This window comes from Centroberyx gerrardi, chromosome 20, assembly GCF_048128805.1.
Source record: "Centroberyx gerrardi isolate f3 chromosome 20, fCenGer3.hap1.cur.20231027, whole genome shotgun sequence".
Lineage (NCBI taxonomy): Eukaryota > Metazoa > Chordata > Actinopteri > Beryciformes > Berycidae > Centroberyx > Centroberyx gerrardi.
Genome location: NC_136016.1, coordinates 15,494,008 through 15,512,735, shown reverse-complemented (window position 1 = coordinate 15,512,735; position 18,728 = coordinate 15,494,008). Strand labels below are relative to the sequence as shown.

At 42.9% G+C, this 18,728-nt stretch overlaps 1 protein-coding gene across 1 annotated transcript in view; it reads left to right on the top strand.

Moving 5' to 3' along the window:
* The first annotated feature begins 6,487 nt into the window (after window positions 1-6,487).
* Window positions 6,488-18,728, top strand: part of LOC139910028 (protocadherin-15-like) — a 141,370-nt gene continuing 129,129 nt past the window's right edge. The window contains exons 1-3 of the mRNA XM_071897215.2: window positions 6,488-6,620; window positions 16,629-16,643; window positions 17,569-17,634. Coding sequence (XP_071753316.2) covers window positions 6,488-6,620; window positions 16,629-16,643; window positions 17,569-17,634 — 214 coding nt within the window. The remainder of the gene's footprint in view (window positions 6,621-16,628; window positions 16,644-17,568; window positions 17,635-18,728) is intronic.

The window sequence follows — 18,728 nt, the reverse complement described above, 5'->3', positions numbered from 1 at the left end:
TGACAGGATACAGCATAATTCATCCCAGTGTGGAGGTTCAAATTAAAGTTTATCACCCAATATGTAAAATGCAGAATTCATTTTAAAGACTCTATAAAAATAGAATATAGGCTATATCTCTATTACTTTGTTCTACATGTGTTCATATTGTGAGGGGTAGAGAGTGGGCTGGATATCTGCTGCTCAGTTGTGGTGTGCCAGTCTGGGTCAAAAGGTCAGGGATGTTTTGTTTTTTTCTTTCCTTCATCTTACTACTCTCCTTCTCCCTCTTTACTAATTTTCCTCTCTCTATCCCGCCTTCTTTCTCATCTTGAATAATTGGCAATCTCATAAAATCCAGATCTTGAGCCTTAATACCTGAGGGTATAAAAACTGTTCTGTAATTTATACCCCTCCCTCACTTCTTGTCTTTCAGTCACTCTTTCTTTCTCTCTCTCTCTCTCTCTCCACCTTTCTCTCTCCTCTCTCTGTCTTTCTCTCTCTACTTCTTTATTGTTAAATGCTTGTGTGCAATCAGGGGAATTGTGGTGTTTTGGATGCCTGCTGTTCACACACACACAGGTGCTGTCTCTGTCCGTGTGACACTCAGTGAGATTGGCAGAGCAAAACAAGGGAAAGTGCCCCACCATTAGCTTATTGGACAGCCTAGTCAACACAAGTGTGTGTGTTTGTGTGTGTGTTGTGTGTGTGTGTGTGTTTGTGTGTGTGCGCACAGACACTGTCAAATTAAGAGTCCCGGCACAGTGTGCTAAATTGTTGTCACGGATCAGTATGTTGCAAACCTGTTCAAACTGGTTTTGGTGCTGGTTCAGACCGCACATTGAGGCATGATGCTGCAAAATGCTAAATACACTAAGTACATAACTGCAAAGAATTGAATAAACGCAAATACACATGTGCAGTTGTGTGTGTGTATATGCAAATAATTCTCAACCTTTGTTTAAGTACCAAAAGGATGGTGTTTACTTCATTAGGATAATTCAAATAGTGTAGAGCCAGCTGCTAATCACAGAGGTACACAGAATTGACTTTTAGAGACTTTCACATTGTACTCAAATACTCATCTAAAATATCTGGTACACCTTTGTATTATCCTATGTTGCAAACCCCACTGGGTACACCAAGCAGGTTAAACCAAATGCTACAAACTAAAAGCTACAAACTTTGTGCCAGTGTCTGGTAACCACATTTATGTAGAGAGTGAATGAGAAAGTGAGTTGAAGAGGGAAATAATTTTGTGCATCTGCAGGTTTTGTCTTTCTGTCTGGGCAGCAGGGCGACCCGGTAGTCAGAGAGTCTGTCCTGTAACCAGAAGGTCACAGTTCAATCGCTCCAACAGCCTGACATGTTTCCTGACAAAATGCCCTTGAGCAAGACACTGAACCCCTACTTGCTCACTGATTGTAAGTCGCTCTGGATAAGGGTGTCAGCCAAATGCCTGAAATGCAAAAAAATAAATCTCTAGTCTTGTCTTGGTAGCTAAGGAGCTGCTAAAGATGTCACTTTACAAAGCAGACAGACAGACACTGACAAACGGGCAGACAGACTGACAGACACGTACTGACACACAGACACGGACTGATAGGCAAACAGACAGACTGACAGACAGAAAAAGAAATAGACAGACATCCGCTGTGACGGCAAAAGGAAAATATTCTATTTGTTGTCTTTCTCAGATGCATATACACACACACACATACACACACACACACACACACACACACAGTCTGTTGGTGTTATGGTAACAAGGCCTGATCAGTCAGATGCAATGACAGAGCTGATCACAAACACCAAAGGAGAGAACAACTTAAAACAGCATGCCAACATCTCTATCTATCACTTGCTCTCCATCTCTCTTTCTTTAGGCTAAGTCTCCCTTTTGTTTCTTTGCTTCTTTCTTTCACTTGTTCTCTCTAATTCTCTCTCTCCTCTCTGATTATCCTTTTTGCACGACACCAGAAACTGTTTCACATGTGTTGTATGAGTGTCATCGTATTGTAAATGTTGTGTCTGTGCTAACTGTACTGTGTGGCAAGTTGGGGGGGACGTTCAACAGTGCAATGTTGGTTTTGGGGCGTGTGCATTCTGTCCGTAAATGAAATGTAAGTGTCTTGCTTAATGTCCTATTTGGTCAGGCCAAGATGGCCGTAAGATGTGAGGGAGGAGAGGATGATTGTATCTTAATGTCTTTTTTTGTGCTTGTAGAGCTGCTAGGAATGTATTATGTCTTGCTGTTGGTTCGCTATTACTGCTTTTATTGGTGTGGTTATTGTCGTTGGGTGTGTGTGTGTGCATCAGGGTGTGGGTGAGAATGTGTGTGTGGGAGTATTGGTGTGCTTGGGTGAGTGTGTGTGCGTTGGCTAGGCATGGGCTGTGCTGCCATGGGTGTGTGTTTTTTTTTAGCTGTCTTTTAAGTAGATGTTTCATTAAAGAACATCAAATAAGTCAAAAGGTTTTGTTTCTTTCCTTTCCTAAGTTTCTTCTTTTTATTTGTACTTTTCTTTCTTCTTTCTTTCTTCCTGTCTATTTTTTCTTTCTTTCTTTCTCTCTTACTCAGACTGCCATACGCATGTTTTCTCTGTTATCTTTGCCTAGGTTTACCCCCCCTCTCTCTTCATTCTTTGTTCATCCTGTGTTTCTCCCCCACCCTGTGATCAGTATACACCAAAGAGCAGTTCTTGATGATCAGTTAAACCATTGGCCTTGAAAGAGTGTCACAATCTCTTTCTCATTGGTTTTCTCTCTTTGTCGGTCTATCTGGTGTTGTCTGGGACGAAGTCTCTTTGGTTTCTCTTCCTTTGTTCTAACTTAATCTCTTGTTCTCACTCTGTTATTTTTCCCTTCCACCCCCTCTCTCTTCTTGTTCTCTGTTGTTGTCTCTCCCTGTATCTCGCTTTCTCTGTCTCTCCCATTTTGTTTTCACTCCATATTTTCCATCTCCATGTTTCTCTCACTCTCTCCTCCTCATTCTCTTTGTGTGTGTCTCTCTCTGTAGAGTGTATTTCCTCTCCTCTCTGGAGGAATAAAACTTTTTGAAGTTCTACCAGAGGAGAAGCGCCTTCAGTCCTAATACACTTCATCCTGGTTGCTGGCGCTTACAACATGGTCTACTGTCGTGTGGCACGCTGCTCTGTGATCTTTACCAGGGGATTCACTGAGGGGAAAGCACAAGCCGGCTACACTCTTAGGCAGAGCCCTAATTTGTGCCGCTCTTTCTCTATATGTAGGAAAAAAGTCATGTCATATAAACATACATTAACAGTAATAATAAACTTCATTTATATGGCACTTATCTAATAGCAGAATGCTTTACAGGCTGGCAGAAAATATATAAAATACACTGAATGTACAAAATATTAGGGACATCTTTCTGATATTGAGTTGCAGCCCTTTTTGCTCAATCCACCTCTCAATTGTCTCAAAGCTTAAAAATCCTTGTGATCTTGTGATCGGTATAGATTTAATAAGGGAAATCAATACAGGATAATGGCTTTTACTTGGATTCATCTCATCAGTGTACTTGATGAAAAGAGTATGTAGCTGATGTACGAGGAGCTGATGAACACAATTACCATAAGCAGAATTAATGTTGGACCAGTAGGCTTGACTGCTAGAGCAAGGTGGAATGCTTGAATAAAACCAGAGGCAAGGAAATGTGTGAAAATAATTTGCCGGCTTGTATCGGATTTTCTTTCCCTTTGACGCTTATAACAAAAGAAATAATAAATGTTGGCGGCACAGTTAGCAATATCAATCAATCCAATCACCATATGGAACGGTAATGTAAGGTCAAAATGATCGCTATCGTTGTACATGATGACGTTAAAATATGACGACCAGGGATTTCATCCAGAGTTCAGTCCCTCGCCCCGGGACCCAGGCTTATAAAAAAAGATACTTGGAATTATTCAGATTAGAGGATGAGAGAGTGGTTTCAAATTCATAAACATGGAATACCCCGGGTGATTCATAAAATCACAGTGCCGCAGGAAAAAAATCCGACCTGCTCGTCTGTTGTTTTAGTCAGACAGAATATCACTGGTATCTCAGTGATAAATATGGATGGTGCGATATATCGAAATTCAATATATCGCAATACAAAAACGTGACAATACGTATCGTGGGGCAGAAAAAGGAATCATGATATTATCTACATTTTATTCTACTGTAGTAGTCACAGATGAGATGACTTGCCGATCACAATTTCACAAACTCGGCATCCAAATTATATTATTTTCACTTTGTAAAGACATTGTTGAAATTGTTGTTTACATTCTAGCAAGCCGAGGCCATTGCTAGAAAGATTTGTGGCTCAGAAAGTTGTCATTGAACTTACATTGTATCGTGGTTGTGTTGAGGGATGGGATGATACACTTAACCACACAATCGTATCGTGTGGTTAAGTGTATCATCCCATCCCTAGTAATAGCTAAATGTTAAACATGAAAAAAATGTTTTACTATTACAAATATCTCAAATGATGTTACCAGGTGGCATAGAGAGTCAGCGGGTCATCAGTTTGCTCCTGAGATGCAAAGTCCGTCCACTACACTCACATACAGCTGTGGCCAGACAGATAGTGCAAGAGTTAAATATGCAGCAGTCAATTAAGGGCAGTTAAGAGCAGGGAGGAGGCTTAGTGAGTAGGGAGAGTGCCCTTCAAATGGAAAGCCCGGGATCAAGCCCCCGTGACAGTTGAATTTCTCCTCCGGGGTTTGGTAGAGTATCACAATTGCAATTTCATTGTCTGCCACCTCCATCACCATTCGGAATAGGGCAGCAGCAATCTGACTCTGTCACGGCAATCTCTGCCATGGGAACTTTATAAGTCAGCTCTAATTAACAGGCGGCAGATTTTGCGTGACGGAATGCGGTTAATGTTGTGCTTATTGAATAAGCCCAGCTGAGTTTAGTCTCAGTTAAGGTCCCATTCAGGATAATCTCTTTTTTTATACATCGTCATATTCTGCTCATAAATATCACTGTGGGCATGAATAAATAGAATATTCTGAATATTACCATGGAAAATGAGCTAACGCAGACTGCAAAAAACAACAGTAAACAGGATAAGGTGGTTTACATACCTTAGTATCTAGACTCATTTTGGTATATCCAGTGAATCATATTCAGGTTTCTTGCGAATGGGATAAGAATTTATCTGGGTTATTTTTAAACGGGATATGATTACATCATACACCAGCTCAAATACAAAATAATTGCATATCCCAGATTGTATAAGGATATTGGTATGCTTGTAAATGCTCAAACTAATGCTAATAGGACGATAGACTGCATAGCACACGCTCAACTGTTCTTCTGTATGCTATATTTGCATAGTATACATACACACAGTGAAGCGTGTTGACTTTCCCTGGATAAATAAAGGTTAAACAATTTACACCACACATGTAAACACACACCTAGACAAACACCTGTCCTCTCGAGTCTTTGTATGGAAGAGTAGCAAGAAGGTTACTGTTGCAGGTCATCTGAACTCAAGTTAAATGCCCTCCTCTGTTTTCTCCTCTGTGTGTGTGTGTGTGTTTGTGTGTGTGTGAGAGCGACGGGGCAATCTTGATGCTGGATGGGTTCGGGCTGCATTACTGCAAGGCAATCAGAGACCAATTTAGAGACACACACATACACACTCACACACAGACAGACAGACACAAATGTCTTTTTGACGGCGGACTTCAAACAACCGTTCTATTTTTTCTTCGGCAATACATTTTCACTGTATGAAACGTAATGAATTGCAACCTAAGCTTCTCACATGCACGCACACACACACACACACGCTTTTCTCTCTCTCACCATCTTTCAAAACTTTTTAATGTATTATCAGCTGTGGCAAATTCCCGGCTGAAAGATGTGAACTGTCATTGGGACCACTGGCCATCATCACCCACGGGTTTCTATATTTCCCGCAGTCTTAGAAATCCCTATGAAACTTGCTTTGATACAGAAGCACAAAGATTAATCAAAGACTTTAGATTTCAATGCAGGCAGCCATAACTTACAGTCACAAAATAGATATTATATTCGCAGCTGATATTTCGATTGTCGGGCACCTCACCTTGGCGATGTTATGAAGGGCACTGCAAACTTGGATAGAATATGTTTTTTCCAGCGCTCGCGGAAACATACAGTTCAGCCGCGCCAAACTCTCTATTAGACTGGCACCGGCTCTTTCAGTGGCAGATGTCACCCGCTGACGATCTGCGTTAGCGTATGCATCCACACTGCCGGAGCACGTGTGACGCAGCCTGAAAGAGAAGTAGCTGAAAATTGCTCTACTTGAACGTGTTCCCTTTGTGAACTGCGCCATGGCCATGCCGCGCACAATGGCCACCAGGTGTTTCTGTGGCGTAGCTTTTAGTGTAGCGTAGCACGCAAGCAGCTAGATGTGAAGTTCATCTGTGACATGACCGTGTGTTCATGTGTTCCCTCTCTCCTCCTCTCTGTGCAGGTGGATGCTTAGTGAAGCATGGTGGTGAAGATGGCTGGAGTGCGCTCAATGGGGCCTTTGTCACGGGACCGGTTCAAATGGCCGGGTATTGTGGGAATAGGAGTCCTTTATCTGCTGCTGCTCTCAACCTGTCTGGGCCAAGACACAGAAGGTAAGAGGGTTTCTCTCTCTCTGTCTGTCTCCTCTCCCCCCGCTGCTTATCCCACTCTCTTACTCACTCGCTCTCTATCCTGTCTTTGTCTCTCTTCTTTTCTCTTTGTTTTTGTCTTTTTTTCTCTCTCTCTCCCTACATCTCTGGCTATGATTCAGAGACGAATCCCAGTCTGCTCAGCGGGGATTTAATACCAAAACTGTGTGCACATGGCTATTCCGACTTCAGACTCATCTTCGGTATTATGCATGACTCAGTCAGATGCGCTGAAGTGGGATTTCGCCAAAATAAAGGCGTGTCCCAAGGTTTTCCAGATTCGTTATTGTACCTTAAGATCCTTTTTGATGCATGATATCTGTTTTTGTGAGCGAGTGGAATAAGTTTAGTAAACCTGGCAGTGTTTTGAAGAAGAGCACAATACGTGTCTGTGCAAATGATAAGCCCCAATCGAAAACATGGATCTATATTAATCAAAATCTCAGTGATTTAAAAATACCAAAAATGACAGACAAGTATGTGTGTTGAAGTCCAAATATGAATAGCTTTGCCAAAAGAACTTACACATATGACTTAAATTGGCAAACTCTGAACACAGCATCTCTCTCTCTCTCTCTCTCTCTCTCTCTCTCTCTCTCTCTCTCTCTCTCTCTCTCTCTCTCTAGGACAGCCTGACTTTCCCGCTCTCTCTTACAGCTTGACATTTCCAGTTAATCCAGAAACTATCAGCACCCAAATGTACCCGATGGGCTGAAAATCTCACTTAATTGCTTGGGTTGTGGGTTGAGATTTGGTCTAGAGAGAAAAAAAAAACAAAGCTATAATCATCAGTTTATAGCTCATGTCTGTCCGAGGTCAGTTACTGTAACTTTCATTGATTCACAGTGTAAAAATAATCTCCAATTCACTTGATAATGGTAATTCTCATGCCAAACAAATATTTGAATGGTGAAGAAAGTTCACATCCTGAATTGACTGAATTGAGAGTAAACTGAGCCAAGGTAAGACCAGAGATGAAGTGATCACCAATAGGAGACCTCAGCATAATATTCAGGGCTGACTTTCTGCTCTATTTGTCAGAATATTAATATTCCATTTAACACTTAGTCCTTGAGATTTATCTGCTTGGCATTTAGCTGACAGGAGATACAGCCAAGTGTGTGTGTGTGTGTGTGTGTGTGTGTGTGTGTGTGTGTGTGTGTGTGCGTGCCCATGCAGGCGTACGTGCGTGTGTGCATATGTGTGTACGAGTGTGTCTGTGCATGTGCTCTCCATGTCATCACAGTCAAGTGTCTGTATGTGGGTGGCTTTGTGTGTGTGTGTGTGTGTGTGTGTGTGTGTACTTTCTCAAGAGTGAAACAGGCTGTGAATTTGACCTCGTTCTTAATTAGATTAGTTATATCATTTTAAATGTTCTTTCGACTCATATCTCCTCAGTCTATCTTTGTTTCTCCTCATCAGATCTGTCTACCTGTACTCAGCTTACAGTATACCTGTAAAGAAGTGTTTCTTAAGCTATGGATAGGGGCCCAAAACAGGTCGTGGGCGTTTTTTTTTTCCAGTGAGTCTGCACATAACAAGTGTAGTACTGTATGATATAATGAGCCTGGATACTCAGGGTGACAGACAAGGGTTTACTCAGTTTGGGCCCCCTCATGACAAGAGCGTTTTAATGAGCCTTGGTCCCAGGATGAGCGGCTGAATCTGTTTGGGCCCCCGCATGACAAGAGTACTAGTATGTTTTAATTAGCCTGTGTCCCAGGGTGAGAGACTATATTTACTCAATTTTGGCTCCTCAAATGACAGGAGTACCAGTATGTTTTAATGAGGCTGGATCCCAGGGTGAGACACTACAATGTCTCAATGGCTCCCGGGCTGAAAAATTTGAACATCCACTGGTTTTTGTCTCTTATTCGTTTTTCTTCACCGGTCTCTTGCCACAGTGTGAGGAAAACGCTTCTAAATGATTAACCAGGAATAGTAGTCCTTTAGTATTTATCATTGAAACCAATGGGCATTGCAGCACGCAAATAAGATATCTTGCAACTAGCTACTCTCACCGGATTCAAGCTTGACAATACTTCGGTTAAGTGAACCGCCGATACAGAAGCTCTGTCACCGCAGTGTGACTAGTGCCTGCTGAGGGAGAATAGCAGACCAAAATACAAACTCTCTGCTCTGGTAAATTCCTTGAACTTGACTCTGATTATGAATTCAGTTGGAGTCGGTGGTGTGTAGGCGGTGCTTCACTGGCTGTTTTAATTGAATGTGACTTATCTGCAAATGTGAACAAGACAAAACGGGAGGCATGAAAATAGTTCTGCTTGAATTATCGTATATATTGAGTGAGAGGTGTGGTGTGTGTGTGTGTGTGTGCGTGTGTTTGCCTACGTGTGTTTGTGCCGCTCTTTCCTTGTGCCTACCTGTTTGTGAGCGTGTTCGTTTGCACCAGTGTGTGTGTGTGTGTATGTGTGTGTGTGCCTATGCTTGTGTGGCACAGTCACAGCGTGTTAAAAGAGCACCATTACTTGCCAAGGAGCGAGGGGTATGATACAATATCACCCAGATATTAGTCTCTCTCTCTCTCTCTCTCTCTCTCTTTCCCTCTCTCCCTTTTTTTCTCTAGCTCTCTCCCCTCTCTGCAGGATGTACAGTAGAAGAAGAGGGTCTGACTATGTAAATGTCAATTTTGCTTGTGTGGTCTGCAGCTGGTATACTGTAGATTTGTGGTATACTCAGTTTTGCCATTGTTGCTGTTGTGTGTGTGTGTGTGTGTGTGTGTGTGTGTGTGTGTGTGTGTGTGTGTGTGGGTGGAGAGTTTTCAAGGTGGTTTTAACGTTTCTTTATTGCTACTTTCTTTCGTTGTAATAAGATGTTTAATGAAAAGTGAATATCTCTCCTGTCTGTCCCCATGTTGCTGTCTCTCACTTCCTCTCTTTCCTTCATTCTCTCTCTCTCTCTCTCTGTACTCTCTGTAACCCTCCCTCTCTTCATCCATCATTTCTACCCATCAGCCCCTGTCTCTCACTCCCATTTTCTGTCCCATCGTCCCCTGCCCTCCCTCTCACTCTTCATCTTTCCCTCCCTTCATCTTTCCCCTCATCTCTCTTGTCTAGATTTGTCTTTCTCTCTCTCTGGCACACCCTTTCTCCATCCATCTTTCCCCCTCTCTACATTTTGCTTCGACAACTTTTCCGCTGGTCTCACATTTATATCTTCGCCTCACCATGCTTCCTTCCCTCCCTCTGTCCCTCTCTCAATCCTCCTCTTTCTCTCTCCTTCTCTTTGTCCACTCCTTTGTTTGCACATTCATTTCTATTTCAAAAGGCCACATGTTACAGGAGTTAATGGTTCAAGTTAAACACACACACATACAGTGTATATACACACACACACACACACACACGGACACACTAGCATGCACACACACGGACACATACCGTTGCACAAACACACGTGCACATACACCCACATACAAAATGTGCTCGTCTAAATGTTAATTGCTGTTAAAAAGAAGAATCAAAGTGCACCAGTGACCCAATCTCTGACACACACACAACATTATAGATTTTTTCCTTCATTTGAATGAATGCAAAGGTCAAGTGTACAGTCAAAAGACACTGAATAGGAGGCATTCAGAGTTCAGATAAAAAGGGCGAGAAGGGAAGGAAGGGTGGAAGGGATGAAAGGGAAGCAAACAGCGTAGAGAACAGAGGAATAACTGGTCTTAAACTGAGAGACGCTGCACACTTGTTACTCTTTTTAAACCTAACATTTTAAATTCATCTTTACATTATAAGTCGAGAGCCAAGCTAGCGCTGCCTGCAGCAGTCTGGAAGCTCTGTGTCCCGGCCCCTAGAAGAGCATTTGGTGAGAGCTGGAAGAGTGCTTGTGTATTTCCACCATGTGTCCTCAGAACAACTGCTGTCTGATTACCACCACTACCACTGTCAGCTCTGTTCAACCCCGCACTGGCTGGGAACAGACCTGACATACTGAGACGAAGAGAGGGGGAGAGAGGGAGAGAGAGAGAGAGAGAGAGAGACAGACAGACAGGGTAACGGATAAGCCAGCACAGTGACAAAGTGGTGATCCCTACGGCACTGAGCCTGCGTGTGTGTGTGTGTGTGTGTGTGTGTGTGTGTGTGTGTGTGTGTGTGTGTGTGTTTGAGCGAGCCGACAATCCGTTCTCTCCAGAGATACATCAATCTAACACAAGGTCACACTGCTCTCCACTCCAATCCTCTCGTTTTCTCCTCTCTGCTCTCCTCGTTTCTCCCTTCCTCTCCTCTCCTCTCCTCTCCTCTCCTCTCCCCTCATTTCTCCTTTCTTCTCCCTCTCTCTCTACTCTTCTCCTCCCCTCCTGCCCTCTCTTCTCTCTCTTCTCCACTCCTCTCCTCTCAACTCCCCTTCCCTCCTCTCCTCTCCTCCTCTCTTATTCCCATCTCTCCTTCGCTACCAATCCCCCAATCCTCTGCTCTCCTCCTGTAATCGTCTCCTTTCCTCTCTCCTCTTCGTTTTTTTTTTTTCTCCTCTCTGTTCCTCTTCTGTCCTCCATGGATGAATGAATCGAGGGAAGGATGGATGGATAGATGAATGGATGATGGATGAACGGCTGGGTGGTTGGATCGAGGCGGGAAGACAGAGAGGTATCGGACCCCAGGGAGAGGTGTGGATTGGTGTACCTGCTGATGGAAGCTTAAAAAGGACATGACACAGGAGAACTTTTAGAGAAAAAAAACATCCTTTCTCCTGTCTGTCTTGTCCTTTTTTCCCCCTTTATCTCTCAGCCCTCTCTCGTTTGAAAGATTCTCAAATATTTTTTCAGTAGTCAAGTTTGTCTGCCAGCCAGCCAATCAGTCAATCAGCCAGACAGTCAGTCAGTCAGTTATGTACCCCAAGGATAACTTAACTTATTGGTATGTGGGGTGAAATCCATTATGGGTTGAGGCCCATGGGCCAGAACAGGCAACAGGGAGTTGATAAGAATGAATGAAAATACTCGCTTAGCATCTTGTTTCAACGTTTTCATTTACACAGTTTTAATAATGTGCCTTTTAATAAGTAAATTATCTCAAAACGGCTCCTCGCATATTAATTAAATTATATCTTAAAGACCCAATATGTAATTAACTTACACACTCTCTGGAACCCTTTTAATGACTATACCACACACACAGACACACACACGTGCACACATACATGCACATGCACACACACACGCACATTGGGTGCAACAACCTGTTTATCGGGGTGTATTCAGAATCCAATAGAAACCTCAGTCGATGTGATTGCATATTGAGTGACAGACTCCTCCAACTCCACTCGAGTCTATAATATGTTTCGTTTCAGTCTTGCTCATCAAAGTGGTCGATTTCATCATGAAATGTTTACATTGACGTTTTTGAGTAAACTTTGTATACTAGAGTCAAACCCTGTGGCCATAATTGAAGTTATAGACACTTTTCAAACTCACTCTAACCCTCTATTGACAGGAAAACCTTTTCAGACTCAATCAACATAGTAGATATATCCAGAGATATTTCTTCCGACTGCGTGTTAACGGATGTTAAAACTGATTTCCAGTGTACCTTTTCTACTTCTATGGCATTTTGGAGTTGACTGATAATGTTTTTTTCCCAATCGCAATCTAGACTCCAGTTCTCTCCAGGCAAGGTAACCGAGCAAGCATTTGGCAGATGGCAACATGCAGGAGGAGGCCAAGTTCATCGTCAACCCAAATGAGCACGAAATCTTCACAATATGATAAAGTGTTATGGCCCGGTAAAAATTCATATTAAAACCGCTTCGGAAACTGTTTTGAACTGATATCAGAAAGATATTTGAATCCAAAATGATGCCGTTGGAATCTATTGGTGACTGCAGACATTGTGTTAAATTTCATTTTGGCACTATATTTACACAGGTTTTCACTGTTGGCGCAGGGCATCGTATCTATTTAATGTGCTGGATAAGAAACAAGAACAGTATGAGCTTTAGAAAATTGCCTGTTACTTTCTTCTGTTCTGGGAAATGGGCCCTCAGTGCATTTCGCAGGCCCATCTCAAACATCATCTGATGAAATGAGTCAATTATGTCAGTGGGGGCAAGCCAGTCTGATGGCTCAGATGGATCAGGAATGTCTCTGGTCTCCTTCACTCTGTTCTCCTTAGTGGCAAAAACATCCTCATCTTGCCGCCGCTCCTCGCCGCTCCATGTGATCTGCCGCTGTGCCGTAATGTCGCCCTCGGTGGCCACTCTGTTTTCTCACAGGCGTACTTGTAGCTGTTATTGATCTTATGATAGATTGGTTTAAATTTTGTGGTAAAATTGAAAATATGATACAATTTCGTCTGTGCTTTTGGCAGCTTTATAATGTTATGCCCCCATGCATCGCATATACTGCATACCCCCAGTTTGTGCCACTGTCACACACGTACACACACACATTGATACTGATATTTCTTTTTTAGGGTAGAGTAGAAAAGGATAGAAAAGCCTTTGAAACATTTACACTACATTAAAGCCAATACTAATGCCATTGTTTTTGGCAATGACAGCTCCTTTCCGTGGGGTGACTCACCTATTTAGTGGACACTGGCTCTCTTTCACACTCACACACACACACACACACACACACACACACACACACACACACACACGCACACACACCTACACACACACACACACACGCACACAATCTGCTTTGTCCAGGTGCTCCACTGAGTCACAGTCTCAGCATGTATATTTCATGGTAACTCTAGCATGTCTGCGTGTGCGTGCGTGTGTGTGTGTGTGTGTGTGCGTGTGTGTGTGTGTGTGTGTGTGTGTGTGTGCTAAATTGTGGTGACAAGTGGCATGTATGTGTGAACGGAGGTGTGTATTGAGGAAACAGTTGCTAAGCAGCATGTGTGTGCACGCATGTGTGTGTTGTGGAGAGGGTTGCTAAGTGATGTGTGTGTGTGTGTGTGTGTGTGTGTATTGTGGAGACAGTTGCTAAGCTGTGTGTGTGTGTATCAAACAACAATGGTTGTTTTCAACAAGCTGAAGCCTGTTGGGTCTCTTGGGTGTTTGGTTACTGCGGTCCTGAGCTGGTAGCAGTCACAGTCACTTCTCCCTCTCCCTTTGTAGTTGACTTTGTCCTTAAAAGGGACTTTTTTTTTTTATTTATGCCGTGCTTGGCAACCTGTACCTGCCTATTCAGCCTGCCAAATTTAGATGGACAGAATTTGAATAGCAAAAAAAAAGATATTGATTGAATCACTCTACGTTTAAATTTAGAGGCGTTGGAAGGATGATAAATCTGAGACGGAGCAAGCTTTCCCATTGACTCCCCGTGATGTTTTCTGAATAGAGAGGCCTCTTTCAAACTTTAAGTCCTCTTTATGTGCTCCACTCCTCGGACACTTCTACCCCTTTCCGCTCACGCAGTCCTCTGCGGGGCTGTTCATCAGCTTGACGGAAAACGCTACGAGACGGGTTTACTCACTGATTGATGCACAAAGTCATTTCTGCGATTATATTTTCCCGAAACTTTGAAGGAGGAGAGCGCACGTGCGTGCTTTCTGGGGAATAAGTGGGCGCTTAAGGGAGGACAAGTGCATATAAGTGGACACTTAAGGTGGGCATGTGCATTCTTATTGGGCAACAAGAGGACACTTACTGCACTACAAGAGCACTTTTATTGGGTATCAGATACACACCATCATACAAGTGTATAATTATGCTTGTGACTCATTGTGAAAGAAGTGAAGAGCAGAGATTTGAAGGAGAGAATTTGCATGTTGGTACACTTTACTATTCAACCGGAAATTTCCATCCTAGTGTAGTTTCCCATTGTAAGAAAGTCAAGTTGAAGTTTACTTAACTAGGGAAAGGGAAAACACACATCTGGGTTAATGAGGTCTACAACTTAATTTCAGCTTTTGCAGAAATACACGGAAGCATTTTGTTTGCCTGCAATTTCTTCAAATTCGCTGTAGGTAAAGAGGCAGAGTGTGTGAGAGAGTTTATCTCAGCGTTACCTATCAGTTCAGGATATTCAATTTTTAAAAAGATCGAGCTCATTTTATTTTGAGATGTGTTCGTGTTCACCTGTCTCTTTACATTACTGCCCCGGCTGTGTACTGTTTCATCCCATTTACTTTTTATGAGTCGAGGGGAGAAACAGACCGACAGGTAGAGGGAGAGAGACAGATGGAAAGAGACAGAAGAGGAAAGAAAGTGGGGAGGCAGAGAGAGAGAGAGAGAGACAGAGAGAGAGAGAGAGAGAGAGGAGGGAGAGATCCGAAGACAGAGACAGAGATGCCCCATAGAGAACAAATGGCTGGTTAGTAATAGATGAGGGGCATCAGCTTACACTGAAGGATAAAAAGGCAGTCAAGCAGGGGATACGCATCTGTCATCTGCTGTTCGTACGTGCACCACACACACACACACACACACACACACAGGCCAGCTGGTAGAGTGTGATGTAACTAGTGACTATTGTTCCATAGCTCATGCATTTTTTCTGCATTGCTAACCCGAGCTGCACTCTTAAACAAAGTGTCAAAAGCTGTTACAGACAACAGCAAAGTTTTAACTTCCCTATACGCATGATGCCGTGTGACAGAGTGTGATACGTCGGGGATGCTAATTTGGGCAGTTGTTTTGTTTTCTAATATGTCGTGCAAATCTGTTCTGTAAACGAGCTAATCCGCAAAACATGAATGCAGTTAATATCTTAGCGGATTTGCTACTATGCATATATATTTATGAAACCTCCTCCACATTCGACAAACACTCTGTGAATGAAAGGGTAGGAAAAAAAAATCAGCTTTCTAAAGGGCACAAGCTAGCATTTTGTTGGGTTCCGGGGGCAATTTGAACCCAGCGCTGCCTCGTTTCTAAAGACATTTTTACCCTCCTCCTCTGCGTTAAAAATGGGAATACCCATCGTTTCCAGCTTTGGAAATAGTTAATTCTGAGCCCTAGGACAGCTCAATCTATATTTGTGAACATTCAACACCATAGCCAGAAACAAGAAACAATTCCCCTGAATCTCAGCTAATCTATGTTGCCACACGGATGTACTGCTTAATTGGAGAGAGGGAGAGAGAGAGAGAGAGAGACAGACAGAGAGAGACAGAGACAGAGAGAGAGACATACAGAGAGAGAGAGAGAGACAGAGAGAGAGAGACAGAGAGAGACATTCAGAGAGAGAGAGAGAGACAGAGAGAGACAGAGACAGAGAGAGAGACATACAGAGAGAGAGAGAGCGACAGAGAGAGGCAGAGAGAGACAGAGACAGAAAGAGAGACATACAGAGAGAGAGAGAGAGAGAGAGAGATCATTGTTCCATGAAGTCTATTTTCTGAGTGAGCAGATATCTGTCCTCCAGCTTTCCTGTGAGATCTTTCCCAACCACCTTCAACAACTGTACATTAATATGGCTCTGCCTGGTGTGTGTGTGTGTGTGTGTGTGTGTGTGTGTGCGCGCGTTCTTGTACTCCATGTCTTCACAAGGACAGACGGACGAGGAAGGTCCTCGAAGGTTGATGTTATTTTTCCCTATGAAAAGCACCATTTTAAGCCTGTAGTTTCAGGTCAAATTAATTCTCCTCATCTATAATAAAAGTGTGTGTGGGGGGCAGAAGCTTGAGATAGGCAGACCAACACACATGTATACTGTACACACACACACACACACACACACTCACTCACTCGGCTGTCTTCTATCTGCCTGTGTTATCCGTGTGTTTACCTGTCTGTCTGTCTGTCTGTTTATATGTTTGTCTGTCAACCAGCCCCTGTTTTTCAAAGCCTCAAACCCACTTGCTGCGTTTTTCTTTTTTGACTCCCACGCTCTTTGGTTGTTGTTTTTTCTCCTCTCTTTGCTCTGAAGGTTTATTCTTGTATATTACATAGAACTGACTTTTTTCTCCTTTTTTCTCCTTCCCATACTTCCTCGCCTGCTCCCTTCCTTCCTTCCTTCCTTCCCTCCTGGGCTGCGGCCGTCTCTTACTGCAGATTGGCAATATGAGGGTAAGAACTATCTCCTCTGTCTCCCTCTGTTAACTGTGTGTTCAGCGACTGTGATATTTTATTAACCCCTGGTAACCCTGCCGCGCTGATAGTAAGGTGTTACATCTATCATCACCAATGGAAACGAGAGCTCGACCTCCATCCCCTCCTCCACCTCCCCTCTTTCTTCTATTCCATTTCTATCCTCTTTTCCTCTCACCATCCCTTTCTTTCTTACTGTAGTCCACACTATTATCTGTCTTTCTTGCTTACTTTATGTTACTGTCTCTGTGTTTTTCTCTGCCTTCATGGCCTCCTGTGGGTTTCCCTCTCGGTTTCTCTCTCTTTTTTTTGTCATTTTCTCCCTCCATCTATCCCTTTTATATGTCTCTCCGTCTTTCAGCCTTTTCCTCTATCTTTCTTTCCCTCTGTCTCGCATTCACACTTGCTTGCTCTGTCTCTGCTGTACTCTTCTCTTCTCTTTCTCCTCTGTCGTTTATCTACAATGGGTGCTGCATTTCCCCCCCCTTCTTTGCCCACTTCCTTCCACCTCCCCCGTCTTTTTTCCCCCCTACTCCTCTCTTTTATCCTTCAGTCATTTTATCCATTTCTCCCCTATTTTCACCTTCCCTTCCATCCATTACCTTCCTGTTGCAGTATAGTCCCTCTCATATATCGTTTAATCAGTCCTGTGGATGGAGAGCCTCATTCCAAAATCAACCATTTTATAAAGGTGACCCTTACTCTTACAAAATGATTGGCCACATATTTTGAAAAACAAACAGTCAAAAAAAACTATTTTAAAACTTTTGCCTACAAAATACATGCATTCATGAAGATGGAATCATGCATATTTTCTACAATTAAATGAAAAAAGGTGTTGCAATGTATCCATTTTAATGTTAATGTTTTTTGTATCAGTGTTAATGTTTTGTACTCTTTCCAGAATGTAAGCTGTCTCGGTCGGGTCCTCCTGCCACCATCGTTGCCATAGACGAAGAAAGCCCCAACGGTAAAGTACTCAGCTGTTTCACTTCTTATCCTACACTATTCATTGGTGTTGTATCTTATATACACAGTGTGTGTCACCCACCGGTTCTGCGTCAAACTTCAAACCCTGCAGCCATGAATATATCAGACAATTAGCCACATTCCTCTTCTCTTCTCTTCTCTTCTCTTCTCTTCTCTTCTCTTCTCTTCTCTTCTGTTCTCTTCTCCTCTCTTCTCTTCTCTTCTCTGCTCTTCTCCACCTCGAACCAACTGACTGAACAAAAAATGAAGCTGCCAAAGTTTTTAGACACCTTTTATGTAAACACTAAAGGAAATATCTTCAGTGTGTCTTTGTCTCCAGAAACTGTTTCAGCCCTTCTTAGCTAATTAGTAGCTGCTGGTTTGATGGTTCTGCCATTTAGACTGTACAGAGGAATATAAACAAACACACAAGCCAAGACACTACCTCAGGGTGTGCCAGTGTGTGTGTGTGTGTGTGTGTGTGTGTGTGTGTGTGTGTGTGTGTGTGTGTGTGTGTGTGTGTGTGTGTGTACTGAGCCCAGAGGAGGGTGTTGATGGGGGGTCTGATTTTGAATTCAGCTGGGAATGAAACACACTAACAAACAAGAAGAGAGAGAGAGAGACAGACAGAAAGAGTGATCGTCAGCGGTTTAGAAGAGAGATATTTTTAAATATATATATTTTATGTTGATACCTGCAGGGCTCTGACTATGAAGATGTGGTTGTGTGTGTACTGATGACGCAATCCAGAAGAGACAGAACCTTTAGTTAGCCCCAACAACCCAATTAAGGCCCAAATTTGTATTCACCACAACAACACGGTCATTTTTAGTGGGGGAGGTAATATGCACAAGGAGAGGTCAAATCACACTAGTGCCCCCAGTTTATACTGTAAACCCCCGTTCAAATCCAGTGTATATAGAACGTGTGTGAGCTAAATCTAAATGTCAGTTTGATATTATTGTTGACCTGTCATAATGTTTGCCATGTCCCCATTTACTTTTCAACAAAGTCTAAAATGGTGACAACTGATCACTGTAATGCTAACTGACAGAGAGAGAGATTAGCAGCAACCCCAGCCAGACAGCTGCACCC